At 43.4% G+C, this 27,992-nt stretch overlaps 2 protein-coding genes across 4 annotated transcripts; one reads left to right on the top strand and one right to left on the bottom strand.

Moving 5' to 3' along the window:
- Window positions 1–3,731: 3,731 nt before the first annotated feature.
- FUT10 (fucosyltransferase 10) lies at window positions 3,732–11,788 on the bottom strand. The gene is given in 4 exon segments (XM_065656910.1): window positions 3,732–3,839; window positions 3,841–3,888; window positions 5,324–6,159; window positions 11,476–11,788. Coding segments are annotated over 4 exon segments (1,305 nt in total).
- A 5,435-nt stretch (window positions 11,789–17,223) lies between these two features.
- FNTA (farnesyltransferase, CAAX box, subunit alpha) lies at window positions 17,224–26,604 on the top strand. Of its 3 annotated transcripts, none has more exons than XM_065657419.1 (9): window positions 17,224–17,396; window positions 18,096–18,181; window positions 18,792–18,906; window positions 19,762–19,866; window positions 20,578–20,704; window positions 21,137–21,285; window positions 23,106–23,168; window positions 23,617–23,788; window positions 25,246–26,604. In XM_065657419.1, exons 1-9 carry the CDS (start codon window positions 17,224–17,226, stop codon window positions 25,342–25,344), a joined length of 1,089 nt encoding a protein of 362 aa, XP_065513491.1. In that variant the 3' UTR covers window positions 25,345–26,604. The 3 variants fall into 3 exon arrangements, with proteins under 3 accessions (XP_065513491.1, XP_065513493.1, XP_065513492.1); XM_065657421.1 differs by lacking the exon at window positions 25,246–26,604 and adding an exon at window positions 23,876–25,228 and having other exon boundaries at window positions 17,246–17,396; XM_065657420.1 differs by lacking the exon at window positions 17,224–17,396 and adding an exon at window positions 17,413–17,652.
- Window positions 26,605–27,992: the final 1,388 nt, after the last annotated feature.

Here is a 27,992-nt window from a genome sequence, read left to right as displayed (position 1 = left end):
CCCAGGTGAACACCCTCGAATCCCAAAACAGGACTTCTGACAAAGGGTGTGATTATGTAAATAATCTATGTTTAATGCATGAACTAAGCGGTAGAAACAAAGGAATATGTAACTGGTATGTGTAATGAAGTGTGAGTCATGCATGTGCTCGATTAGAGGAAAGGTCCTCCTAGCGTCTGGTGTGCTGCAATAAAAGTGCCTGCTTTTTAACATTTTCAAAACAGTGTTAAGGAGTCTTTTTGCAGACTTTTTGGTATCAAGCCTGATCCCAGGTATCACAGCATGAGGTCAGAGACAGCCCTGAGCACAGGCAGCCAGACCCAAAGATGGACAGGGAGGATGCTCAGGCTCATGACACAGCAAAAGCCAAGCGGAAAAATGTGGACAAATGTTAGCAGTGAAAAAAAAAGCCCTTGTGTTTTGTTTCCCTACATGAGCACAGAGGATGGAAGGCACAGGGCCACAGGAGGTGATGGATACAAGGTCAGGAGGAAATGGTGGAAGGTGGAGGCTGGAAGTAGAGAAGGCAGGGGAGTGTAGCTGGAAGAGTAGAAGCAATCCCTGCCCTAATTTGTCCATGCCCTAGTCCTGATTTTCCTTGAGGAGAGGGAGAAGGAGGACCATGTCGAAGGCTGACATCCAGAGTTGCCTCTTTCCCAACACTCTCCCGGCTCTGCCAGTACTGCTGCATATTCCCAAGCTGAACACAGGCATCTTCCTAAAGGGCAGCCTGGTCTTGAGGTTTTGTATTTCAGATGCAAAAGCCACTGCAGGCTCAGAGGCCACTAATACACATGACTCCCAGGAGAGCTGATAGATACGGGTTCAGTGGAATAAATGCAAGCCCAGTAGACAATGTCTTTTTGTCTTATGTCCTGCAACAATGGAAATCTGGGCAGCTTGTTACCACTGTGCAAGATGTTGGGAAGCAAACACTCATTCATGCAGAATCAGCTCTTGTTGGACATACAGAGTTTTTCTTAACTGTTTTGCTCTTGCCTTTCTAAGGCAAAAATAAACTCAAAAAGAAAGGGCTGTCCAATCCAGAATATGCATAAGCCTCCCGAACAAATTGGATGTCTCTGCTGCCTAAAATTGCAAACCTGTACATGGCAGGAAGGCTAGCAAATAAGGTTAAAAAAAAAAAAAAAAAGGAGAGAGACTGTCAGTTGTGTCTGCCTATTCCTTCTCAGAGCAGCAGGGGGAGAAAAGATACCAACTTAAAATTCATGACGGTCAGTCTTTCTTACACTTCATTAGCCTGCACAAATCCTTGCCACTGTAAGTCTCCCAGGGTGACATTCACTAAGATTTCCCTCCACCCAGCACAGGAAAAAAGGCCGTAGAGTGTGAATAAAGACCAAGAGGACAAATTAGGTTGCTCTGAACTAGCCTGTGGGAGACGAGCTTAATGCTTATCCTCTAGAAAAGATGCATTGCGAGAGGATATTGTAAGGCTGAGTAAAAACTATCTTGTACCACAGCAAACCTGCAGCCAACTGCTCTGTGTATAGTAGTAGATGAAGATGTTACCTCTTCTGAAACACCTACTGCTGGCCACTTGAAATTTCGCAATGTGGATTGTAAATCAGTTACATCAGTCTTTCTTTCCCTCCCACTCCACAAAAGTAAAATGAGGGATAACAGGGCAAAACTGAGATAAATATGCTTCCTACTTTTGAATAGTATCTACCAGATTGCTTGGGAAGCTCAGGATCTGAGAGATTCCATAACAGAAACAAAGAAAAAATCTTCAGTTTTGCAACTCCTGGGGTCTTTAAACAACATGGCTTGAAATTTTTGGCAAAGGAGACAGCAGAACAACCCCCTCCCAAAAATAATTTATTAGTCCTTCATGCTGCATGTATTCTGTGCCATCCTGGGAGAAGAAACAGAGGTTCACAGCAATGGGTGGTGATTCAGCAGTTCCCTCTGTGAATGCTGTGTGGTTTATACCCGACTCTTGGTCCTGATTTAGTAAAGCCTGTTAAGTCTCTTGTTAATGCTGCTTTCCTGAAGGGCTTAATTTGTGGACCTGAGTTAGGACTTGCACTGTAGATCACTGGCAAAAGGTTTTAAGACATGTTCAACAGATGCTGTGTGCCACACTGGCAAAACACTAATTGTGAGAAATTTCATTGAAACTTAGTATGTGCTCATAGAAACAATGACCAATGCTATATGCCTCGTGGTCACAAAACTGCTCTTTCTCTTGCTAGATTTAAAAGTAACAAAAAATTAATCAGCTATTAGGCAAGGAACTTTCTGGTGAGAAAACTTTCCCAAGGTAAGTAAATCTTGCAGCTGAATTTTTGATGTAAATACTATTCACATCCTTCTCCATGGATACCCATTCATAAAACAGCCAGATGCTTGACAGCAATCTTAAAATTGCCTGCTACAAGGAAAAATTGTATGGAAACTATCACAGGTGAAAATCTGCCTTCCCAGCCATGTGAAGAACTCTATATTAGTAATTACATTTGCCTGTATCATCATACATGGGCATGTGTATGACTGACTGTCCCTCATCCGAATGGCTTCACCCAGATAATGCCATTTTGCAGATCGTGCAGAAGCTGACTCCTCCATTGGCTGAAGTTGAAAGAATTTGGGATAAAAACTGCAACAGTCTGTATACCAGGCAAAGGTGTGATGACCAAGATCACCAAGTTAGGGTTTTTTTGTCAGATGAAGTAATTTGAGTTTTTCAGTGTTGATACAGGAAGGCTGCTTGCCTACCTCTCCTTGTGCCTACTCAAGACTTTTCAGCATCAATGGACTCTCAGTTTTTTCCCTGCCCTTTAAAGTACACAATTCCATGTTTATACATGATGCAAATACTAGTCCATCATCAGAATGGCAAGAAGGTAAGTCAGACTGAGGCCAGCCCTGTTTCTGGGGAGTAAAGATATTCATGTGCTCTGCTTATTTTTAGCAGAAGGTAGTGGATAAATGTGAGCCACCATATTTTTCACTCAGTCTGTCCCTGGACACTAACAGATGCTGCTTCCTTGTGCCAACCACTAATGCAGTTTACATTGGCATTTGGTGTCAGGACACAAAGCCCACCAAGTCCCTGCTAGGACACAAAGCCCGCCAAGTCCCTGCTAAATCTGCTGATGCCAGGAAAATTGATAATAAACAGCTAGTCAGGGACACAGTCCCAAGTTTTTCCTCTACCTCCAAAGCAGCACAGAAGCTGCACAGGTGCAATGGTGTCAGCTGCTCTCCAGCTTGTGGCTATAAATGCAGTGAAGGAAGGTCATGGACTGGGCAAAAAGGGGTCCTGAGACCATGAACACAGGTATGCATTTAAAGATGGAAGAAGATCCATCTGCTTCATGGGAATAGCTGTACGCTTAAAACTGGGCTTTGAGAACTTTGACACACTGCACCTTAATGCTCAAAAATCTGAAATAATGACAACTAATACAAATATAAATCATTCTATATACAAATATATTGATACACACATCTCACCTGGAAGGGTGATTCTCCTGTTTAGCACTCCTTACTACCTTTTGAGCACTGAACATACTAAGTTCAGTCTTACAGGTCTACTTCCTATGGCTACCAATCCTACGTATGATAAGGTCACCTACAAAAGAAAATCCCACAGACTCCTCTGAGGAACTCATTCTGGTTTACAGGTCATTATGTTTATTCTTTGAATACAAGCATCCAAAATTCTTGAGCTGTAAAATTCCTGTTCCTTTCCACCAGGTGCCTCAGAGCCCAGGCTTCTTTCTTGGATTGCTTGAAGCTTGGTATCCACATCTCTCAGAGAGAAGTCCAGCCAGGGTTTGAAGACAAGAACCAGAATGCCTCTGGTTTGGGGCAGCTTAGATGGTCAACCTGAACCTTCCACCTCTGGGGCAGCCATCCCTGGCAATGGAGACAAATAAAAGGCATTATTCAGGCACCCTGACAGAGAGGGAAGGTGCTATGCCATTAATAAACTATCAAAGCATGTCAGTGATATTTTTCTTCCCACTACAGGCTCTAACCATGTCTATGTGGATGTCAGAGGGGAGGGTTTCCTCAAAGTGTCTGGGACAAGACCAGCCATACTGACAAGAGCCTGAGTCTCAGATCAGGTCTGGCTGCAAATAAGCAGTACCTGCCCACTAAAAGCGAAATTCTAAGGCAAGGAGTTCTACTTTCATCATTATATTCTGTTTTCATCTTAAATATTCAGACACTTAATGAGATTTTTTTAAGGAGAAAAACCAATCCATTAATCTGACCAGGAGAGCAAACTGGTCTTTGTAATCTTCTTAACTAGAGAATGACAAAAGCATGGGGAAGGAATATCTGTATCTAACATATCCAATATCTTTACGTGGTTGTATTCGCAACTCAAAGAGAGGACACCTACCCAGATTTGCACCAGATTCAAACAGGAAAGCCTGGTTAAATGCATTGCTTACCAGTTTGCATTCCCCATCACTTCAGCTCACCTTCATAACTTCAAATGTTTTCTTCATCTTCCTTCTACTGTCTGACTACACAGTGTACTGCTCAGACTGTGACCAGCTAAAATATGGCCTAATGGATACAGGACAGCTGTAGGACACTAGAGACATTGACTAGTTCCATTACTTGACACAAAAAGGGGTTTTTTTTTATTCATGCTGATAACTAAGCTCAGGGAGAGTTTAAAAAATTGCTACTGACGTCCAGTTCCTCCCACAAACACATAACTTGGCTTAAACACCAATGTTTCAATGTTTAGTCACCAAATGTGGCCACAGACAATGGCATGTTGTCACTACAGGTCTGAATGTACCCACACATACGCAGACTCAGACAGTCATAGAGTATTCGAGTCAGGAGGGACCTCCAGCGATCATCTAGTCCAGTTACATCTTCCAAACAGGTCTAATCGTATCTAATTACCTAAGGCAGCATTGAGTTGAGTCTTAAAACACCTCCAAGGACAGAGATCCCACAACCTGTCTGGGCAATCTGTTTCCAAATGCTCCAGGTCATCTAAAGAAAGTCAGCAAGTTAGGCTACTTTCTGTAGCCTGATAAAAAACTCCTCCCTGAAGAATTCAGGCTTTCTGCTGAAAGCACCACGAGCACACAGGTCAATGTGTACGAGCTCAAGGACTATTCCAGTATGAGGAACACAGACTCTGGCTGTGCATCCACATCTTCTGCCAACACCTTGTGACATGAGGATGCACAACCCAACAGCATTGCAATATCAGTGGTGTAAGCTGGCCAGAAATCTGGTAACCAAACTTCCTGGGACAAATCTGAGCCTAATGCCATTTTAAACCGTCTCTGAGACACACAGATGAAGTCACACACACCTTTTCTTTCCTTCTGATGTTTTCCCATACTCTGTTACACACCATGCACTCGAAGATGTCAATGTAATTGTCCTGGGTGATATCTTGCATTCCCCACTTGCATTCCTTCATCACTGTAAGCAGCCTTGGGCTGGAAATGTCCCCTTTCAGTTTCCATTGCAGATAGGACTCATATTCTCAATTGTTTGTATCCAGTGCTTTGATACAGTGGGCCAACTCCCAAGGGTGAGAAAAACTGGATACCAGGATTGCACTTTTGTTACCAGGAAGCCAGTCTACAATGCTGGGAGACCCAAAGTACACTGGTACCACTCCCAGCTTCAGTGGCTGCCAGAGTTTTTCAGTGATGTAATCTTCACAGACAGCGTTTTCAAAAGCAAGAATGCACTTGTACTGTGCCAGTATTTTACAGAAGTTCCCATCATCCATGGCGGTTGGATTTCTGAGACACTGAGGAAGGTCTCTGTTATGCAGACATTCCCCATAAGAGTCTACTTCAATGTGGCACATCAGTTCAAGCACATAGCCGTCCTGATGAGAAGGAGGGTTGCAGTCAGACTGCACATACACAAGTGGTGCAAGCCTCTTCCTCAGGATGTTCTTCATCTGCACTGAGACTATGTACCTCAACGACTTCAGGACCCCTACACCCTCAAGGTACTGAGTGGTCAGTGGCAGGTGAGAATGGCAGCTAAAGGTTACAGTGTGGTTGAATAAGGTGATGGCCGGATCGTGGCAGAGTTTGTAGTTGTTTTTTGGTGACTCTTCATGGAAAAGGGCCCAATCATGATAGTCTTTACAAGGGAGGGGCAGGCTGTCTATACTGAAGTCAGTACCTAGACAAAAGTAAACAGTGTTTAGTCTATCCCTATCTATAATGCAACACTAAATACAAGCCTAGTTTTAATTTAATATCATACCTACAACCATCACATTTATGACATTAGAAGGCAGTACTGTAAAGAGCAATTCATGCAAAGACAGAAGAGTGTTATGATAGATAAAACTGAATTTGGCAGCAGAAGTATCTAGAGAATGGGGATCAGTAGTTAATCTCAGAAATGGTTTCCTTTCAGGTCATTTTAGTTTAAAGACCTTTCATTTCAAAGGCTCACGAGGAATTTTATATTTGAATGCATTGAAATGAGACTAATAAGATGCTTAATAATCCCCTGGTATTGTAAATAGGGGAACAGATGGTATTGACTCTATCTATGATCTGAGGGAAATGGTTACTGCAGGGCTCAATTTCATTCTAGTAACAAAACAACAAAGAGGGTGCTAAAATGTTGGACAGGATAAGGGCAAAAATTGCAAGAATCACCTCAAGTCTTGGAAAGATATACTATAGAGAGATTGGAAGCCAATCTATTTATTTCATCAAAGAGAGAATTAAGAGGTGATGTATCACAGTTGCCTACTAGATACACAAAGAAGTAGCTTCTGGCAGAAGATGGCTCCTCAAATTAATCAGAGAATCATTTTGGTTGGAAGAGAGCCTTACTATCACTGAATCCAACCCTTCACCTAACTCTGGCACAAAACCATGTCCCTAAAAACCTCATCTATACATCTTTTAAACACCTCCAGGGATGGTGACTCCACCACTTCCCTGGGCAGCCTGTTCCAGTGCCAGACAACCCCTTCTGTGAAGAAATGTTTCCTAATATCGAACCTGAACCTCCCCTGGCGCAACTTCAGGTCAATTCCTCTTGTCCTATCATTTGCTACTTGGAAGAAGAGACCAACACCCTCCATGCTACAACCTGCTTTCAGGTAGTTATAGAGAGAGACAAACTCTCCCCTCAGCCTCCGTTTCTCCAGGCTGAACAGCCCCAGTTCCCTCAGATGCTCCTCATAAGACTGTTCTCCAGTCCCTTCACCAGCCTTGTTGCCTTTGTCTGAACTCACTCCAGTACCTCAGCATCTTTCCAGTAGTGAGGGCTCCAAAATTGAACACAGTACCTGAGGTGCAGCCTCACTAGTTCCAAGTGCAGTGGAACGATCACTTCCCTAGTCCTGCTGGCAACACTGTTTCTGACACACGCCAGGATGTTCTTGGCCTTTTCGGCCACCTGGGCACACTGCTGGCTCATATTCAGCTGGCTGTCAACCAACACCCCCAGATCCTTTTTGGCCAGGCAGCTTTCCAGCCACTCTCCCCCAACCCTGTAGCATTGCATGGGCTTGTGGTGACCCAAGTACAGGACCTGGAACTTGGCCTTGTTGAACCTCATACAATTGGCCTCAACTGATTGATCTAGCCATTGCAGATCCCTGTGTACGGCCTTCCTACCCACAAGCAGATCAACACTCCCACCCAACTTGGTGTCATCTGCAAACTTACTGAGGGTGCACTCAGTCCCCTCCTTCAAGCCATTGATAAAGAAATTAAACAGAACTGGCCCCAAAACTGAGTCCTGGGGAACAACACTCACAACCAGTCCCCAACTGGATTTGACTCCATTCACTCCTACTCTTTGGGTCCAGATATCCAGCCAGCTGTTTACCTAGCAGAGAGTATGCTCATCCAAGTCATGACCTGCCAATTTCTCCACAAGGATTCTGTGGAAAACGGTGTCAAAGGCTTTGCTGAAGTCCACATATACAACATCCACAGCCTTTCCCTCATTCACTAAGCGGGTCACCTTGTCATAGAAAGAAATCACTCAAGCAGAACCTGCCTTTCATAAACTCATGCTCAGAAGGCCTGATGACCTGGTTGTCTTGTATGCGCTCTGTCATGGCACTCAGGATGAGTTCTTCCATGACCTTTCCTGGCACTGAGGTCAGACCAACAGGCCTGTAATTCCCTGGATCGTCCTTTCTGTCCTTCTTGTAGATGGGTGATACATTTGCCAACTTCCAGTCAACTGGGATCTCCCCAGTTACCCAGAACTGCTGATAAATAATGGAAATCAGCTTGGTGAGCACCTCTGCCAGTTCACTCAGCAACCATCTGGTCCCCTAGACTTGTGCGTGTCTAAGTGGTGTAGCAGGTCGCTGTTTCCCTTTGAATTATCGGGGCTTCATTTTGCACCCTGTCCCTGTTACTGGCTCAGGGGGCTGTGTACCTGGAGCACAGCTGGTCTCACTATTAAAGACTGAGGCAAAGAAAGCATTTAGTACTTCAGCCTCATCTTCTGTCACTGTGTTTCCCCCTGCATCCACCAGAGGGTGGAGATTCTCCTTACCCCTTCTTTTGTTGCTGATGTATCTATAGAAGCATTTTTTGCTCCCTTTTACAACAGTAGATAGGCTCAGCCCTAGTTGGGCTTTGGCCCTTCTAATTTTCTCCCTGCATAACTTCACAGCATCCTTGCAGTCCTCTTGAGTAGCCTGCCCCTTCTTCCAAAGGTTATAAATTCTCCTTTTATTCCTGAGTTCCAGCCAAACCTCTCTATTCAGCCATGCCGGTCTTCTTCCTCGACAGCTTGTCTTTCGGCACATGAGGACAGCCTGTTCTTGTGCCTCTAAGGTTTCCTTCTTGAAGAGAGACCAGCCTTCAAGATCTCCTTTGTCCTTCAGGACTACCTCCCAAGGGACTCTGCCAAACAGCCTCCTAAACAGGTCAAAGTCTGCCCTTCAGAAGTCCAAAGTAGCAGCTCTGCTGACCACCCTCCTTACTTCCGCAAAACAGAAAACTCGATCATTTCATGATTGCTATGCCCAAGGTGACCTCCAACCGACACATTATCCATGGTCCTTCTCTGTTTGCAAACAACAGTTCCAATGGGGCACCTTCTCCAGTTGGCTCACTGACCAGCTGTTGTCTTCCATACCAACCAGGAAGTTGTCTTCCATACACTCCAGGAGCCTCCTAGACTGTTTCCCCTCTGCTGTGTTGCATTTCCAACAAACATCTGGTATGTTGAAATCCCCCACGAGAACAGGGGCCAGCAATCGTGAGACTTCTCCCAGCTGCCTGCAAAACATTTCGTCTGCCTCTTCATCCTGGTTGGGTTGTCTCTAACAGACTCCAACCAGGATATCTGCCTTGTTGGCCTCCCCATTGATTCTTACCCATAAACACTCAAGCCTATTGTCACCCTCATTAAGCTCCAGACAGAACACTCCATAATATACAGGGCTACCGCACCTCCCCTCCTTCCTTGTCTAACCCTTCTGAAGAGGTTATAGCCATCCAATGCAGCACTTCCATTGTGTGAGTCATCTCACAATGTTTCTGTGACAGCAACTATATCATAGTTTTTCTGCTGCACAATGGCTTCCAGCTCCTCCTGTTCGTTGCCCATGCAGAATGCATTCGTATAGATACACCTCAACTGGTCCGTTGATCCCACCACCTTTTTGCAGTAAGAAGCACTAATTCCTTCGTGGCCATTCTCAGGCGCTTCCATGGTTTCTAACGCATCTATAACCTGTGTCTTTGTTACCGCATGCCTCTCCACTCCCTACCTCCACTGAGACCCCAGACCGAAGGGCCTCGCTAGCACCCCATCCCTCAAACGCTGGCATGCCACCGTTGGGTTTGTCTCTGCTGTGCCTGGTTTTCTCCCCTTCTCCTTTCGAATCCAGTTTAAAGCTCTTTCAGCGAGCTCTGGTAACCTCAGCCACAGGATCCTTTTCCACCTTTGAGACTGGTGCATTCCTTTCGTCACCAGCAGCCCAAAGGTCATGTAATCTGACCCATGAGCAAAAAACTCAAAATTCCACTGGTGACACCAGTCCCGCAGCCTGGTATTGATCTGCTGGGTCTTCTTGTATCTTTCCTCATCATACCCTGCACCTGGGGGGACAGATGAGAACACTACTGGTGCTCCTGGTCCCTTGACCCACCTTCCCTAGGCCCTGAAGTCCCTCTTGATTGCCTTTGGATTTCCCATTGCAGTCTCACCACAGCCCACCTGAAAAATTAGCAGCAGATAATAATTTGAGAGCCTTACCAGGGCAGGAAGTTTTCTCTTCACAGCTTTAACTTCAGTCCCAGAGAGACAGCAGACTTCCAAGACCCACATCTAAACTCTACAAACAGACAACTGCAGCTGCTTGCACCTCCCTGAGAGGACAAGGAGCCTCCAGAACAACTCAGGAAAGCTGTGGTGGAAGCTTTAGGACAAACCTAGAAGCTTTTTCTCAAAGGTTGGTCTGCACAAAACTGAATTCAAAATACCAGCTTGTTAATCTGACCCTTGGTCTCCATTCAATACTGCTTTACTACACTCATATGACTAGCCGTATAGCAGAATAAATGCAAAGCTGATGAATCTCTGTCAAGATACCTCCTCACTGTCTTATAACTGTATCTGTTTTTACATTAAGTACAAGCACTGAATATACAAAACTTTTAACTGGTATTGTCAAGCAAGGGAGGTTCATAAACTGAAACAAACAGTGAACACCTTGTTTAGAAAAAAACACAAATCCCTTCTCTTTGGACAAGCTATTCTACCATCTCAGTCACACTCAACTTTTCACTCTCTTCTACCCTTGACCTCAAACCACTGATGGAAAAGAAGAGGCAAATGTCTAACAGAGAATTTTGATCTGAAACCTAATACATAAAGAGAAAAAAATGCCCAGTTGCAGATTCACTTTACAGTACATGTAGTGGGAAGCTTCTGAGACAGCAGAGCCAGAGCAGCTCAGAAGTCTGCACTAGCTGCTGCTTCCTGTGCAGAATCAGTAGGTTTCTTTCACTACTTTCCATCTACAGTCTGGCAATCTCTTGGCACATGAAGCAGGGGAGTTGCACAGGGGAGTTGCACAGTTACCAGTGAGGGCATTATTTTAAGACAAAAGACTTGCACAAGTGCAACAAAGGCCTCTGCTAGGAGTGACAAGCCAGAAGACTGGAAAAAGCTGGCTTGATCTCATACTGTCTTTTCATTACTTGGCTACTATGGGAAATGATCTTTTCTCCCATACAAAGGGGGTACATGTGACTGGAAAGCGGCATGAGACAAGGCAACAGTCATCCCACAGATGTGCACAGTGACTTTTCAGAGTACTTTTACAGAGAACGTGCACCCCTGGATCTCTGCTGGTGGTCTTCAGCACTGGGCAAAGTTCAGCACAAGGAGTTGCATGTTTCCTGCTTCCAGCGATTGCCACCTAGAGTATTTAATCTCTAAAGGAAAATAACTGGGCAGGAGGGAAAGCTACTTCTTTAAAAAGAAACAGATCCTTACCATAAAACAGAAATGCTCTCATCATCACATTGTGCTAGTAGGTCTTGCTGACAGTAAGGAAGCAAACATCCTCTCCGCACTGACCCAATCTCCCTGTCTCTCCAGTCAGGGGAGACCACCACAGCAGGATCAGATAGTGATTTACATCAGACTCCGTCTTGAAGCTGCTGTGAAATTCTTGCTTCTCAAACTGAAAAGTGTATCTCTCCACAGGCTTTAATGGGCCGCTGCGTAAAATTGAGATTACTGCCACCTTACTCTCTGAATTGCTCAGTTCAGTGATAACCTTCAGGGAAACAAATATAAATATCATGATGCATCACTGTCATTAGCCAGGACATCTGCTTGACAAATCAGGATTTAAGCATCAAGCACTAAGTCTGCATGTGAAGTTTCTGTCAATCAAAGTGGATGCACTTCCCTGACTGCAGCCACTGTCCAGGTGATCCTATGTAATTTGAATTTCTAAGGAGGAGGCAGGAAATACAATTTTTACTGAGATATGGCCACATCGCATGTGATTTAACAACACAAATTCTGCTTTCTCCCTGGAAAAAGCACAAAACAGAGAAAAGCACTTCAGTAGTAAGGTTTCTTCCGAAAATTAACTGTAAAAAAACCCCAAAAGTTTTGTTGTCTCTGTGTGAGCATCTGTACTGATCCCTACTAATTTTTAACCACCGACAGAATAAATCAGGTGAAGACAATGTAACTACAACTTCATGGCTAGGTAAAGCAGAAAAATCCCATGTGTATGCAAAGAAAGGTCTACCAGTATGAGCCACCATTTACAGATCTGGAACCCTAAAAGGAAATTTATAAACTCTCCACCTACAGGAGAAGCTTCCAACACTGCTTACCATCAGCCATGAGACAGAAATCCACAGAAAATACGGGGGATTTCTGGTGCCCAGGAAGCTACCACTCTTTTCTAGAGGTAGCACATGCCATAAAAGTTTTCTGGGGCAGAGAAGTCTGTTGAGCAAAGTGACAGAATTGGTGCCAGCAGGTATTGCCACAGGATACATTGCTCCTGCTCTTGGCTTTAGTGGGGCAAAGACCTTTCTGCTCCCATGCAAACAGCTTTTTGTACATGCACCTTCATAGGCAGTGCATAATGCCAGCCCAGGAACAGCTTCAAGAATGATAGGGAACACAAACCCACCAGACAGCTTTGGGACAGCACACACAGGAGGCTGTGCAAAGTGCAGCTGTACAGAAAAATACAGAAAACACTCCCTCATTGGCGAGTAGACAGGATACTAGCTGGGGAAAAGATTAATATACCTAATAGTATGACAATATCTTCATCAATGACATAGACACTGGGATCAAGTGCATTCTCAGCAAGTTCATGGATGGCAACAAGCTGAGTGGTGCAGTTGACACACCTGAGGGATCAGATGCCATCCAGAGGGACCTGGACAAGCTTGAGAAGTGGGCCCATGCAAACCTCATGAGGTTCAACAAGGCCAGGTACAAGGTCCTGCACTTGGATCAAGACAACCCGGTATCGATAAAGGCAAGGGGATGAAGAGATTGAGAGCAGCCCTGCCAAGAAGGACTTGGGGGTACCGGTTGATGAAAGACTGGACATGAGCCGGCTATGTGCGCTTGCAGCCCAGAAGGCTAAGTGTATCTTGGGCTGCATCAAAAGGAACGTGGCCAGCACGTTGACGGAGGTGATTCCGCCTGTCTACGCCGCTCTGGTGAGACCCCACCTGAAGTCCTGCGTCCAGCTCTGAAGCCCTCAGCACAGGAAAGACACGGACCTGTTGGAGAGGGTCCAAAGGAGGGCCACAAAAATGATCAGAGGGCTGGGATTTCTATAGCTGTTAGCATAATTGCACTTCTTGCAGTTGTTTTAGTTGGTTGGTTTTACAACAGTGCTGTTATTTTAGCTGCTGCTATCTTGACAAGGACTTAGACTGATTGCATCAAGCCAGAGGGCTTCCAGAGAAAGAAATGAGTCACAGAAGTTGGGAAGCCCCTAGGCACAGAGCCACCGCAGGCATCCCTCTGAGACCGTGCACTGCTGCCAGCCTCACCGAGGCGTCCGCACAGGGCCTGCGTAGCAACTAGGACACAGTCCTGCCTGCCAGTTCAGTGCTTCCAGAGGCTGGACCATTTTGGCATTTGCTACTTGTAGTGAAAGACATTAGCTCTGAAGCCAGGTTCTGCAGGCCCAAGGCAGAGCCCATATTTACCCACCCAATGCACATGAACCCTACATGCTTGTAACACTTCTATAATATCTCATACATACACATTTGTACTAACACAGAGATATCTGATACCTACACGCTTCTTCATATGTACATGTATTTATACACAAACACTGGAAAGTGCCTAACCTGCTGCTTCTAACCCAGACACGGCAAGTGGGGGAGGTGCAAGAGGTGGGGGGAGCAGAGGGATGAAGAATCCCAGAGGAGGCACAGGGAACACCTGATGCGCCTCGATTGAAACGCAACAGTGATATAAATTGTGCAAATATTATGCACAAAGCTCATCTTACTTTATGGTGAGTCATACCTGAAGCCTTCCTGAGAGGCTCACAGAGGTAACCAGCGGAGAACCTGAATCTAGCCTCCTGCAGCAGTTTAAGTGACCACCACCATGCTGGCCCTACGCCCTTTCCTCCATAGCTCTGCTTCCCTGCAGCCCATTTGGAGTAGTACCCACTTCTTGCTGCACATATTGCACCACGGAGCTCTGATTTCTCTCCTGAGGTACCAGGCTCCTCCTAAGATGAAACTAGTAACTGACACCGCAGTGTTGGGACATGACAGATTTATTTATCCTCTACTCTTTGTTGAGAGCTTCATCACAGCTTTCATCCTATTCGTTGCTTCTTCCCAAAGGTCCTGGCTGCTGGAGTCATATTTTTAAGTAGAAGCTTCAGGTGGGGTTTTAACATTCTCTGTGAAATGCGGTTACAGATGTTAGACCTGTAACATGAAGAACTTCCACTGACTGTGATCCAGGAGGCATGCAGCAAACACCTCCAAGTATTATTTTGTAAAGCAGATCCATGCTAAGGCAGACTCCTGCTTTTGCCAGCCTGACTAAGGCTTTCAGAGTGCCCAAGGATGAGAGGACTGAAGCTAGCATGCTGCAAGAAGCATACAGTTCAGTAAATTAAATTGAGTGGTTGGAGATGGATCAGAAGCCTGGTACAGTTTATGGAAGGATTTGCTGTTATCCCACTGGGTTTCAGCCCAGTCTGTCATTTCAAAACTCAGTTATACTCCTGGCTTTCAGGCTTCCTCAGTTGCCAGACTCCTAGGTTGCTCTCATGAGGACACAACTTGTTTGTAACATGCTTCAGCTTCCTGCAATGGGCTTGCTTTTCTCAGTTACCATCCCTCAGGTCTTTAGAAGCAGTCCACAGACCCCAACAACCCACAGGTGCAGACTTAAACCACCAAAGCTAGTCCTGAAGGCAGTGGGATAGCTACCCTGTCTGCTGTCCACCCCATGCCATCATCAATATGTTCTTGGGCCAGCTCCATTCAGTGGCCAGCATCAGAGCAGTTCACTTTTGTTTCTTGTCCTGCTATGCCACTCTGAGAAAATAAGCTCTTATTGCAGGATCTGGCCTGACTAATCCATATGAATTAGCTGGTAAAGATGATACCAGCATAAGCAATGGCAATGGCAGTCATTATGTATTAGTTCTGGAGGAAGCACGACCAAAAAAACCAAATTGCTGCTCAAACAGCAGAGCTAATACACTAGATTTCTTAAAGATTGTGTCTCAAGTGCTGCCTTCCCATGGAGAGTTGTTGGTACCTGATGAACTCAAAATGCAACCTCTCCCTCTGCAGGTCAGGAACAGCAACTTTCTGCTCTGTCTTGCAAAACAGGATTGGCTGCCTTTGAGATTCCTCTCATTTATATGTGCACATTTCCTCTGATCTATTTATAATACCCCTTGTTTCTTTTTAGGCCTGTCTTGGTTCCTTCTCTTTTTTCTAGAATGTTCTGTGATTTATAACTTTTTTTTTCACTTAGGTGCTGCCTCTCTGTCTCTAGGTACATATTACTCCATTTGCTCTTTGTTCTATTCATAGTCCTATAGTCCAAAGCAACCTTTTAGTAGATTGCTCTGATTTTTTCCTCCATCATGATATTACTATTGTCTTTACCACTGTAACACCAGCGGCACCAACCGAACTATGCACTCCAAACAGTCACTGTACAAACATCCTAACAGAAACAAATTAAGTCCCCAAGTGCACCATTAAAATACACAGGGAAGAAGAAAGGCAAAGAGGCAAGGAAAGTGCAGAGGCAAAGAAAGCGCAGAGGTCAAGTGACTTCCCAAAGGAGACAAAGTTACTCTGTGACAGAACAACCACCTGTGGGCCCAATTCTTCCTTGTCCTGGATCTTGTGTTTCAACTTGCAGCCCTGCATTTATACTCCCTCGTTGTTGCTCTGGCACTATTATTCTTTCCCTACAGCCCTTTCAACTTGAGCACCCCAGAATTAAAGACTTTAACCCTTTCCACCACACATGCAATGATTTCGCACCTCCCTGAATATACAGCACAGATGCAAAAGTACACATTGGTCTTACTACACGTGCTCTGCCTGTCTTTAACCCGCTCCTCTCTAAAGCATCTCAGCATGTCCTAGATGATGAATCTGTAACACTGGGTCAGCTGCTTTTCCTAGTGACTGTCTTCAGCTCAGCTACTTTGTCCTACTGACCAACATCACTTTAGCCTTCCCCAATATCACCCACTGGTTACAAATGGCTGTTTCAAAACCTTCTCTAATTCCACCTTTTGCAGAGACCAGATTCCTGAGCCTTTTCTTGTCAGAAAGTTCAGCTCTATAATGATGCTGTTTTGGGAGTTTCCATAGGGGAGGAAACACAGCTCACTGTGCCTGCAGCACCTTAGTGCCCGAGCATCAGTAACGCCAAGACGAGCTATTTGCAGCTCTGTAACTTCCACCTCAGCTGCTATAGTGGCATCTCCCAGAGCGTCTGTTTCCCTGTGTGTTCCCATAGTGTCAGTCCGGTACTGTTGGTCTCATGGCCTTGCACCTGCCAAGCTGATATTAGCGCTAGAGTGGGTTCTCAGGAGAAACGCACTACTGCTGGCATGAGAAATGCCTCCCTTCACTTCTTGTTTCTCGATTTCAGTTTATAGTAAGTGCAAACCAAACTCCCCTGTCTGCTGTCCACCCCATGCCATCATCAATATGTTCTTGGACCAGCTCCATCCAGTGGCCGACATCAGAACAGCTCACTTTTGTGAGCTGCAGGTAGCAGCCACTCAAATAACCAAGAAGTGCTGCCCCATAACGCATGGGCAGGGACGCGACTACTGCTCAGGGAACAACGCCAACAGGCCGTGCTGGGCCTACAGGTTTTCACCAGAGCATGGTGAAACGGGATGAGTGAAGCATAGAAGTACGCAGGCCTGACCCAACCTCCTGCTGCCTCCCCTGACACGTTTCTGACGGTTAATAGACCCGTGGATTAAAGCACTCCGGGGCACAGCGCGGCCCCTGGGCGCTGCCGGTACCGGTCAGGAGTCCGGGGGCGGACAGCAAGCCACCGTGCCCAACCGCCTGCCCAGCTCCCCTGGGCGCCGCGTTACAGCCTCGCCTCGGCGGCTAGAAGGCTCCTCGCTCGGCCCCGGCCACACAACCCCCGCCCTCCGCTCCAGGGGGGGCGATAGTGAGCCACGCGACCACTTTGCCCCACCGCCCAGCCGCCCGCTCAGCCTCTATGGTTCCGCCAGTCCCCGGAAGCGGCAGCGGGGCGATGGCAGCTGAGAGGACAGCGGCGGAGGAGCTGCAGCCAGAGGGGCAGGGCGGTGGAGAGCTGGCGGGCGGCTTCAGGCAGCTGTTGGAAGAGGCGGAGGAAGAGGGGGCGGAGGACGCCGGCTACGTGCTCTACAGGTACGGCTGCGGTGGCGCAGGCCCAGTCCCCGAGCGGCCAGGACTGGGCTCCCTCCGCCGCGGGCGCGAGGGCGGTGGCGGAGCCGAGCCTCACGTCAGGTGACGTCATGTGAGGGCGCGTTGTGCGTGCGGCCCCGGAAGCGGCTCCCTGGGGTGAGGAGCGCGGGATGGCCGGGCAGTGGCAGCCGCCCCTGCTGCTGGGACGGGAGGAGGAGGAAGAGAAGAAGAAGAAGGGAGTTGGCTACGTGCTGTACAGGTACTGCGGGGCAGGCAGAGGAGGAGAGACCGGGCGGGACGGCCTGGGAGGTGGGGTGTCAGCGACGCTCCCGCCAGCCGCCCCCGTCGCAAGACGACAGGGTCGCCAGCTGGAGCAGGAAGCCTCGGCTGAAAAACGGGGCTGCCCGCTTAGACTCGAAGCCGCCAGTGCCACGTACCGCTCGAACCCCCATCACGGCGTTGCGGCTGTGGCAGTGTGAGGGTGGGTGAGTCGTTACTTTGCACTCCCAAGTTATCTTACAACTGATTTTGATACGGTTACATATGTCAGTACTTCCTTATTTATACATTGGTCTTTGCTATAGACAATAATATAGTAACAATAATAGTGACCGTTGGGAACAAGGATGTGTCATTGGACATAGATTTGTGCATGTAGTGGTTTGAGTAGCATTTTGTGCTTTGAAAAATATGTATTTACAGAGACAGGAAAGAATGGGCAGATATTGAACCTGTGCCTCAAAATGATGGGCCAAATCCTGTTGTTCAGATCATCTACAGTGAAAAATGTAAGTTTTAGATATGGTCTGCACTGAAAACTTGAGGTGGTTAAATTAGTATTTGTTCTTAGTATTGTTAAAGCAAAGCTTCACATTTTGGATAACATTTTCTATAGTAGTACTGTGAAGAAATTAATTAAATACTTATTGTGTTATGGTGGGTGTGTATGATGTTTTCACCAAACATCTCTGAAGTTGAATCTTCACCAAAATTGTTAATAGCTAAGGTTTTATTTTAAAATCATATGGCCTAAGAGGTAGTACAACAGACAGTCAGGTTCCCATAATAAGGCATTACTAGGTCACAAGTAGAAGAGAGACATATGAAGCTACTGCATGTGGGGAAATGATGTAAGCACCAATGAAGTTTTCTGATTGTTTTGGATAATATTCAGATGATGCATTTTTAAGATATTTTTGTAGCTTTTTTTTAGTATACTAATATCGTTTAGAGGTTTCAGTCAACAGTACTGTTGGAGCAATATGTAGCTATCATTTTAAAGAGGTGTACTTAAAGTACACAAAACAAGAAGTAACAGGAAGTCAAAGGATTATTAACCTTACCCCCTAGTCAGGCCATTGCCTCACAGCCTTGGATAAAATGCTGTTATCTATTTAGTTCAAGATGTCTATGATTACTTCCGGGCTGTTCTGCAGCGGGATGAGAGAAGTGAAAGAGCTTTCAAGCTAACAGCAGATGCCATTGAGTTAAATGCTGCAAACTATACTGTGTGGTAAGTGACAGTCTTAGGATTATTTCTATTGTCATTTGATTGCCGACCTCTTATATCTTCAATAATTTAGTTAGTCTAATCAGGGCATGGCTAGTTGAGTTTACACAGGGGAGTAGTGTAGACTTCTGGTGAACTTCTGAAGACAGTCTTTGTTTAGTATTTTCCTTTCTTCATTTTAATTCGATTATTTTCACTCATTTGGCTTTCAGGATATTACTATATCAATCAAGGTCAGGATAAGCCACAGAAAGAGCTTTGCTGTTTAAAATTAGATCACTTACCTGATAACATGGCTGTGGCAAAATGCTGAAGACACCCTCAGCTGACTTGAAGAAGAGGCATAAAAGCAGGATAGCTGCTATTTCCTGCTAAATAATTGTATACTTACTAAATAGTGCATTTTAGAAGATCTGTGAAGTTAATATTCAGTTAGGTAATGAAAAAACAGTGAATTTCTGATATTTGGAGTAGGACTTTTTAACTTGTGAATGCTAACAAGTACCTCTTTTACATCTTTATTTCACTAACTTGCGTAAAATCAGGAAGTTTACATTCTTTTAAGCACATAAGTAATAGTTTCTGTGATGATCAGACTAGTGTGGGTCAACAGAGGTTAATTTGAAACAGGATCACTGTGATCTTAGATAACATACTGTTGTAACCAGTTGTAGTCCAGTTCTCCACTGTTTGGTCATTGAATGGCCTTTAACAGAACTGGTTATGTGGTTTAATTTTTTGTGCTCTTTTTAACTCAATGCCTATTAGAAGAACTGTGAACAGAGGTTCTTCTATGTTCTCCTCTGTGAATTTTAGGAAAGCCCTGTAGCAGTGTTCAAATGCTTGACTTCTATACAGGAATTTCCGGAGGGTCCTCCTGCAGTCTTTGGGAAAGGATCTCCGTGAGGAGCTTAAGTATATTACAGCTATCATTGAAGATCAGCCAAAGAACTACCAAGTCTGGTAAAATCATGTTTTCTTTTCAGTTCCTAATGTTTTTGCAGGTAATTTTTGCTTTGTAAATTGTCTAGAATAAGTTGTGATCATTGATCCTAAAAGTTGTTAGGAATTACCTCCTACATCTGCTTCAGTGGCAGTAGTGGAAGACTTAAATGTATTACTTCCAAAGTCCCTCTTTAGCAGTTTGTTCTAAACATATGATTGTGGTATGCTAAAAAGGTCTTGTTTTCTTTTAATTTTGATTTTTAACCAGACAAAATAAGTCTGACGGAAAGACAAACAAAGAGACAAATGGAAATTAGTATTTTTTCTTCCATTGGCTCTTGGTGTTTGCTTAACTGTTGTTGGGCTCTTCCCAAGTGAATGGGAATAAGTAAAACAGCAGCGTTGTTATTGCTAGAGAAATTATCTAGTACTAGAAGATTTTATTCTGCTGAAGACTTTGGCCATGAGTGTTAAAAGTGGAAACGTAACTTGTCTAAAAGAAGGTGATTGGCCAATGTGTGTGTATAGTTAGAATTTGTTACAGTATAAGTATGTGTCATTTATTTCTGAGAGCCAAGTGAAGTGTTTTGTTATATTTAATTTGAAGTATTTAACTAGTGGGGTTCTTTTCTAAGTAGTACAGCTGATATATACTGGTTTAATACACACCACATGTTCACAAAATTTTTTTAGACTATTCTAAAGATAGTTTCCTCCTGTTGTCATTAGGCATCACAGACGGGTGTTAGTGGAGTGGCTTCAGGATCCATCCCAAGAGCTTGAGTTCATAGCCGACATTCTTAACCAAGATGCCAAAAATTACCATGCATGGCAACACAGACAATGGGTTATTCAGGTATTATATCCACAGAACTCTTGAATTACTAAATAACTTGCTCAGGTTGTAGAGTTTGGCATCATAAATACAATCTGGATTGCATTTGGCACTTTGTTTCTTAAGGCTGAAGGTGAGGGGAAACAATTGCATTTTAATGTGTTGGTAGAGGTTAGCTATAAACCTGCCTTTTAGGAATTGAATTCAAAAAAATCTGTTGTTGGCTGCTTACTGTAATGTGTGTGAATTTAACGATGAGCTAATACCATTGTGTGCAACTGAATAGTGTACCGTGTTGCTAGTGCACCCTTCCTTATTTTTCTTTGAGCTTTGTGTTAATTTCTTTTAAAAAGTCTCTGTATCTCATGTTCAGAGAACTCAGGAGCAAGGAGAATATACTTTAAAAATAAAAGCTTTTCACTGTGATATTCTCTCTTACTTCCCTTTCCATAGGAGTTCAAATTATGGGACAATGAACTGGAATACGTAGACCAGCTTTTGAGGGAAGATGTGAGAAACAACTCTGTTTGGAACCAACGACACTTCGTAATTTTCAACACCACTGGTTATGATGATCCAGCAGTCCTAGACAGAGAAGTCCAGTTAGTAACGCTGTTCATGCTCACATTAAGTATTCTCCATTACACGAAAGCAAAGGAATACTTTGCTGGTCCCTGTGGGCTTGTCTTTTCTGGTTTTAATGCAGTTTTGGGGCTTGCTCTCATGGATAGCAGATAAAGTGTTAGTGGATACATAGATGTGTTCACTACCACTGAAGCAAGCTGTGCTTACCCTGCTCAAGCAATTCTCATTAATCTTTCTTCCTGCTCTACTATTTATTGTGCAAACAAAATTTTTGACTTTTTATAGTCAACTAGTTATAGTGGCGCAATCTGCAGAAGGTCTGTGACACTAGAACCACGTAAGTTGTACTGTTCCTTAGTATCTTACATCCTACCCCTAGAAAGCTTGGAAGGAGAAGCACTCGCAGTGTTGTACTAAACTGCTATACAGTAGCCATGATGATTTGAAGATAACCTGGATGTAGATTGTAGGAAGAGGAGTTGTCTTTTATGAGGAGTTTGCTGCAACTGGAAAAATAGAGCTTTCAGGGGTATGTGGTCAGCAGAAGGACCTGTGTGAGTTGCCTAGTTTTGAGGAAAATTAGCTTTGGAAACTGTTCAGAAGTGTTAAGCTTGTAACTGAAGACAAACTTTGCTTCCAGTTGTTTATTTTACTACAAATGGTGGTAAGGGAAGCTTCCTTGTATGGTTTTTCATGTCTCAGACTGCTGATGAGGGTTGATGGTTATGAGAAGATGTTTGTCTAAAGTGGAGAAGCAGTGAAAAAAAGGTGCTGCAATTTTTTGGAGTTACTCTTCAGAAGAAAGACTGAGTCTTTGAACAGCCCCATTGGTACATTGTTCACAGAGGATCCCAGCCCCTACCACCTTTTGTGGTTGTTCTTTGCAAACTGCTATAAGTTGTACTTCTCTTCCAGTTTATAACTTTCCTGCAGATTAATAAATCTGAACCATTTCAATGACTGTTCATACATGGTGCTATGTTCAGGATAATTGAATCCTATCTTAAGAATCAGACTGTCTAAGGTTAAGACTTCCCAGATGTCAGTATAGAACAGTAGTTGAGCTGCTTGTTCTTTGCTAAACTCAGTCTTTGTCATAGTGACTGCAGAAGGTTAACAAAGATTTAGAGTTGGCTTTTTTTTTCTTCAGTACTGCTTATAGAATTTATCAGTATCTGCTGTCTCTAAAAATTGGCTGAATGCCTGGTTATGCTGGGGAAGGGCAGAAGGTAAAGTCTGTTTCGTGAAGATGAAACATGGTTTTGTGACTGTCTGGCAGGTGCTCATGCTTTGCTTTTAGAGGAGTTGCCTACCTGCTGTTTTAAAAGAACTGCTGCAGAAGGCTGTGAGCTGAAAGCTCAAGCTCTGCCTTTCTGTGGGTTTGCTCAAGTGCAGCTGCATGAAAAATGTTCTGCAAACAGGTACAGAACATACCACATGCAGTCACATTAATATAGCTCACCCTGGGCTTCAGTTACTCCAGCCTTTTTCAGCCCCTTGCCATTTCTGAGCATCAAGACACAAATTATTCCTTTAGCACGCTGGGAGAGTATATAATGTTGTTTCTAAGTGTTATTGCTCATAATTTTGAGAACTATTTTATTATCTTATAAATGTAGCAAATGGAACACTTGAAAATTTAGCACAGTTCCTACCCCATCTGCCTCTGAGACTTAACGGTGATTATGTTGCAAGACAATTTTGAACTATGACCCATCTGCGAAAAGACTGACATACAGACTAGAAGGATGTATTTGGGAGTGTCTGGGCATGTTCAGGTAATTCCTAACTGCATTGTTACTGGTTGCATTCACGATCTGTTATCTTTTTCTCACAGATACACTCTTGAGATGATCATAGCAGTGCCACATAATGAGAGTGCTTGGAACTATTTAAAAGGGTAAGGCATCCTCTGTGAGGCAAAGAGAATATCTGTAGAAGGTGTATTATGCCTAGCTCTCAACTGGAAAGAGCTGCTGCTGTTCATTCTAGTCTTATGTGCACAAGCAGGCATGCAAAAACCTCCACAAGGGCTTAATATATTAACCTAATTTCTCTGTAACTTTCCACTAAGTTTCTGGCCCTTAGTTCTTGTGTGAGGATTGCAAGTACTTCTAATGCCTTTAAAAACTTGACCTGTAATGTTACTGGGTTCAAGAGAGTAGAGCATGCTTTCAGTCTACTTTCTGTTCATTTGAGCATAACTATACTAGCTTACTTTCTGCCTTACTTGTATTTGTACCCTCATTTCAAAACTGATCTCCGAATAGAGGAGTCATAATAACAATGTAATTCTTCACACCAGATTTCCCAACATTATGTTTCAAGCCTATTAACCTCTGTTCTAGGATTCTACAGGATCATGGTCTTTCTAAGTATCCAAATCTGTTAGAGCAACTGTTGACTTTACAGCCCAGCCACAGTTCACCCTATCTGATTGCCTTTCTTGTGGACGTATATGAAGATATGCTTGAAAACCAGTGTGATAACAAGGAAGAGACACTAAACAAGGCATTGGAGGTAGGTTTTGAGAGTTTGGTTTTGCTTCTCAGGGGTTGCTTCTCTTCTTTTATATCCTGACAAAGTGGGATTGATTTTTGTCAACAGAACAGGTTACTTGTTAATCACAGGAGCTTTATGAAGAGTTGGACATGAAAGCCAGATAATGACAAGGGTCTCATGAATTTGTCTACAAATAACAACTTGCTATTTACAAAATCACTGTAAGTTTTCTTCACCTGATAGTAAAGGAAGGTTTCTAATACTGCCTGCACAAGAAAGGAGATGTTTGAACAGTCAAGGAACTTTTTTAGCATGAACTCACTTTCTTGTCTGTAGGTTGGTGAATCTTGTTCTCTGAGTATCTGTATCTAAACAGAATCTCAAGCTCGTTCTAAGAAAGCTGGCCGAATTCGCTTAAAGGTCAGCAGACACTGGGGACACAAATAAGGAATGTCAGACACTATTTCCTTCAGAGAATAAATGACTTCTAGTAATGTTGTTTATCTCTCTGTGCTTCGTATTTGGGGAATTCCTTGCTGTCATTGCAGTGTAGTTTTTACAGGAACACTTCATTCACTGTGGGACAGACTGGAACTCAGTGTAATTGGAGCTGCAGTTCTTGCTTTGAGCCTCTGTGTTCTAACATGGTTCTTTCTCAACATTTTTTCTTTGTTGTGTTCCAGGACCAGAGTGTAAATAAATGCAGTTTGTACCTCAGAGATTCATGTCCCTTTACACTATTTCACTGAGTTTGACTTGTTCACCTGTTCAGGCATCAAAGTTCCTATTTCTCAACTCTGCTTCCCTGAGTAAGGCAATGCCATCTGCGTAATAAAAGGAAATTGATTAGAACATTTGTTGACAGTGTTCATACTATATAAATGTTACACAGCATGTTGTGTGAGTAGGGTTGATTTCTGCTGTGCCTCACTGTCAGGTGAGGTCAAAATAAAACAAAAATTGGAACATGTAGAAGTATCTGCATAGCACCATCTCTAACATGTTGTGAGTGAAGGTAAACCATAAACTGTATTTTATCCCCTGTCAGTCCATTGGGAAGATTCAAGAGCAGGATGTGCCTCCACTGTTTTGAATGACATCATTTACAGCCTGCTGGATCACTGAAAGAGAACCAAGTTATCAAGAAGTCAGAAGTATACTGTAGTATACTACAGGCTCAATAGGCTGGGGTGGGTGACAAATGGTAGACATGGAAAGGAATCATGGTGAAGCAGTTACAACTGAAGTAGGACTGGAGAGTTTTTTGTGAAGTGTCAGATTGGTTGACTACCAGTTGGAGTTGACATCAGTTTGGAGTCATTGGACAGTTGAAAATCTGATGAATAAAACAAATGTTGCTAAGACAGGTATTTCTAATACTGGCTGAACAATATAGTGTATGCATTTTATAAAGATAATCAAGGATCCTGTAAGCTTTTGCTGTAACACTCCAATCTCTCAATTTTCTTTCCTAGTTGTGTGAAATTCTGGCTAAAGAAAAAGACACCATCCGAAAGGAATACTGGGCATATATTGGAAGGTCGCTTAAGAGCAAGCACAGCTCAGGAACTTAACAAAGCAGACTGACAGAGAAGCAGCAGTAACGGAACATGGAAGAAAACAGTGTTAAGCTCTCAAGCTGTTCTAAAGCAGTACTAAGTAGGGTCATCAACTAGTTTTAAATCCAGAGTAGTATTCCCCTGATGAAGAGGTATTGCAATGAAAGAGGAGCGTGGAATGCTGTGGAGTCTCGGGTCACTGCTGCTACTGGTGATAGTTCTAGGTGCAGACAAGAAATGTATTAGGGCTTAGTTATTGAAATGTACCAAATAAAGGGTTTATTTCCTAATAACAAATACATAAAGCTATACCTACTATTTATAAGGCACTAAACCAATTTCTCATGTCCTGGCTTATCCACTCTTGATTCCTAACACGGTCACATCAGGTGCTGTGGTAATGACTGCAGGTACCTTAGCTGTAGTGGATCTAAAGTAATTTACTTCTGGTTAGTGCAAGCAAGCGCTGCAGTTGTTGCCTTATGTGAGAGCAGCTACAGAACACTGACAGCACATGCTATTGCATGCAACTAACACCAAGTGTCATTTTGTAATAAAAACAGATAACTTAAAGCATTTGTGTGAAATTTTTTAGTGTGTTTCTTTTGGTCTTTAGATGGACATAGTCTGTTCTTCTCAGATGCTAATATAGATTAAAAATCCTTTTTAGGAATATTGTATTCTATTGCATTGAGATGTCTTTTGCACTGGAGTGTTCTCATCCCAGAAGCTTTCAATATACTTGGCGTATTCAGTGGAGCCTTGAATTATCTGCACAGTCAGGAAGAATGGTTTGAGGACCCTAGAAGGTCTGCTCAGTTTTTTCTTGGAATTCTGTTCAGACATCTGAAAATCTGATTTTTTTTTTTTTCTTCGCCCTTTGTAACCAGACCAAACTGAGGTCATAGGTCAGAAGATATAACTAGCTAGTTATGTTATGTATCTTCACTAAACTAGAAGGGAAGGAGTGGTTTTCTTTGGGACCTATTTGCATTAAAGGTCTTAACCTTGTTGCTTCTGTAGGCTTTTCGTATCTTTTCCATGCATACATTCAGCCAAGAAGTATTTTTCCTCCCCTTTGTGAGAAATAGGAAGCACCTGCAGTACAGAACTTCAAAGGAGATGTATACCTGTACAAGAAACCTGCTGCATCTGCCCTGTTTTAGTAAATGGCTCTTGTAAACTGTCCTGAGTGTAGAGTGCTTGTCTGATATGAAATGTTTTCTTGGAGACTATCATAAAGGGAACAAATAAATACTAGTATTTATTCCATAATAGTAACAGTCTTTCTGATGCTAAACTTTAAAAGTTGCTGCTGTGATTAAACCATAGTGGAGATTGTTTTCAATGTTTGAAATATGTAAATTCAATGCATTCTTTAAAACAACTCAGAGGGAGTGGAATTAATATATGAAAGCTATGTTATTTTTTTGATGTTTTTGCCACTTTCCCAGCAGTAGAGAAAACATTTTCATAGTGACACATGAACATTTAAAATGGATATAAACTTCAGATTTTTGGAGATTTGTTACATGCTCTTTTTTTTTTTTTTTCTTTTTTTACTACAGCTGAAGCGTCAGCATAGAACAAGAAGTGGGGGTTTTACTCCCATGAATTGTTCCTAATTGAAACTATTGCAAACAAATGCAGTCCTTAAAATAAGCATAATTAATTAAGAGGGGACAGGATTTTGCCTCCGCATATGGTGTCACTAAGTTCCCATATCTTTCATAAACACAATTCAGAAGGCACTTGGAATAAGCCAGAGTATTCTTAATACATGCTGGCATGAATTTCAGAGAAAATAATTCATCCCAAGGTAGGATGATGTACAGTGTCCACTGGGACGGTGTATTTTGGGATATGACCTCTTAGTGACTTGTGGTCTGAGGAAAGATCTTGGATTTAGCCCTATTGTGCTGTGTCAAGAACAGTGGAATCCTCTGGCAAGGCATTTAGACTAGGTTAGTAGGGTTTTATACTGGTTATACAAGCATAGTGACACTTGCAAAGATGATGCTGCTTCTGAGATGTTTACCAGATATGTACTCCATCAGAAAAATATCTCGTCTCATGTAAAACAAATGTGTGACCAAACAAATGATGCAAATCCTGAGGAAAAAAGATGCTAGAGACTGGAGTCCGGTTAACAAAATAAAAATAAAATAAGTCACCATGTTTTAACAGGAATGTGTGGGGTTTTTTCTTTCAAATGTTTATGCTTACTGTCATTCAGATTGCAAGGAAGCTCTAAAATCATCTCCAAAAGGCACCTCAGTTCTGTAGTAGTCAGCCACACAGTCAGAAATACTAAGCTGACAGAGCTGGGAAAATGACAGGCTGCCCAGTCAGGTTGCAACTACAGCTACCAAGCCTTTAATTTTAAAAATCCGTCTGAGACAGAATCTCTCATGCAAGTGGGAGCTTGACAAAATGAACAAGCTATAAAGAGAAGGATCTAATAGTAGGAGGTGGCAGATGACTTTAACCTGTAGGCATTGATACTGACTACCTATGATCAGGGGAAACACCAAACTGATTTGTCCTAAGGGCTCATCTGTACAAGAATCCTTCCTGTTGCCAGTGATTGACTGTAGTGACGCGACTCTTGTGTACAATTTTATTACTGAGTAGCTGTCCCTAAATGGAATACTGTATTGGTA

The sequence above is a fragment of the Caloenas nicobarica genome, chromosome Z (assembly GCF_036013445.1).
Source record: "Caloenas nicobarica isolate bCalNic1 chromosome Z, bCalNic1.hap1, whole genome shotgun sequence".
In the NCBI taxonomy this organism is placed as follows: Eukaryota; Metazoa; Chordata; class Aves; order Columbiformes; family Columbidae; genus Caloenas; species Caloenas nicobarica.
The sequence above is the reverse complement of the archived record's forward strand: the minus strand, read 5'-3'. Positions and strand labels throughout refer to the sequence as shown.

Excerpts from the sequence above, each read along its gene's own strand:
- FNTA (XM_065657419.1), top strand. The coding sequence starts at position 17,224 with ATGGTTCCGCCAGTCCCCGGAAGCGGCAGCGGGGCGATGGCAGCTGAG. Across the intron at positions 21,286-23,105 it reads GTCCTAGACAGAGAAGTCCA|ATACACTCTTGAGATGATCA; the intron begins GTTAGTAACGCT and ends TTTTTCTCACAG. Across the intron at positions 23,789-25,245 it reads CACTAAACAAGGCATTGGAG|TTGTGTGAAATTCTGGCTAA; the intron begins GTAGGTTTTGAG and ends TTTCTTTCCTAG.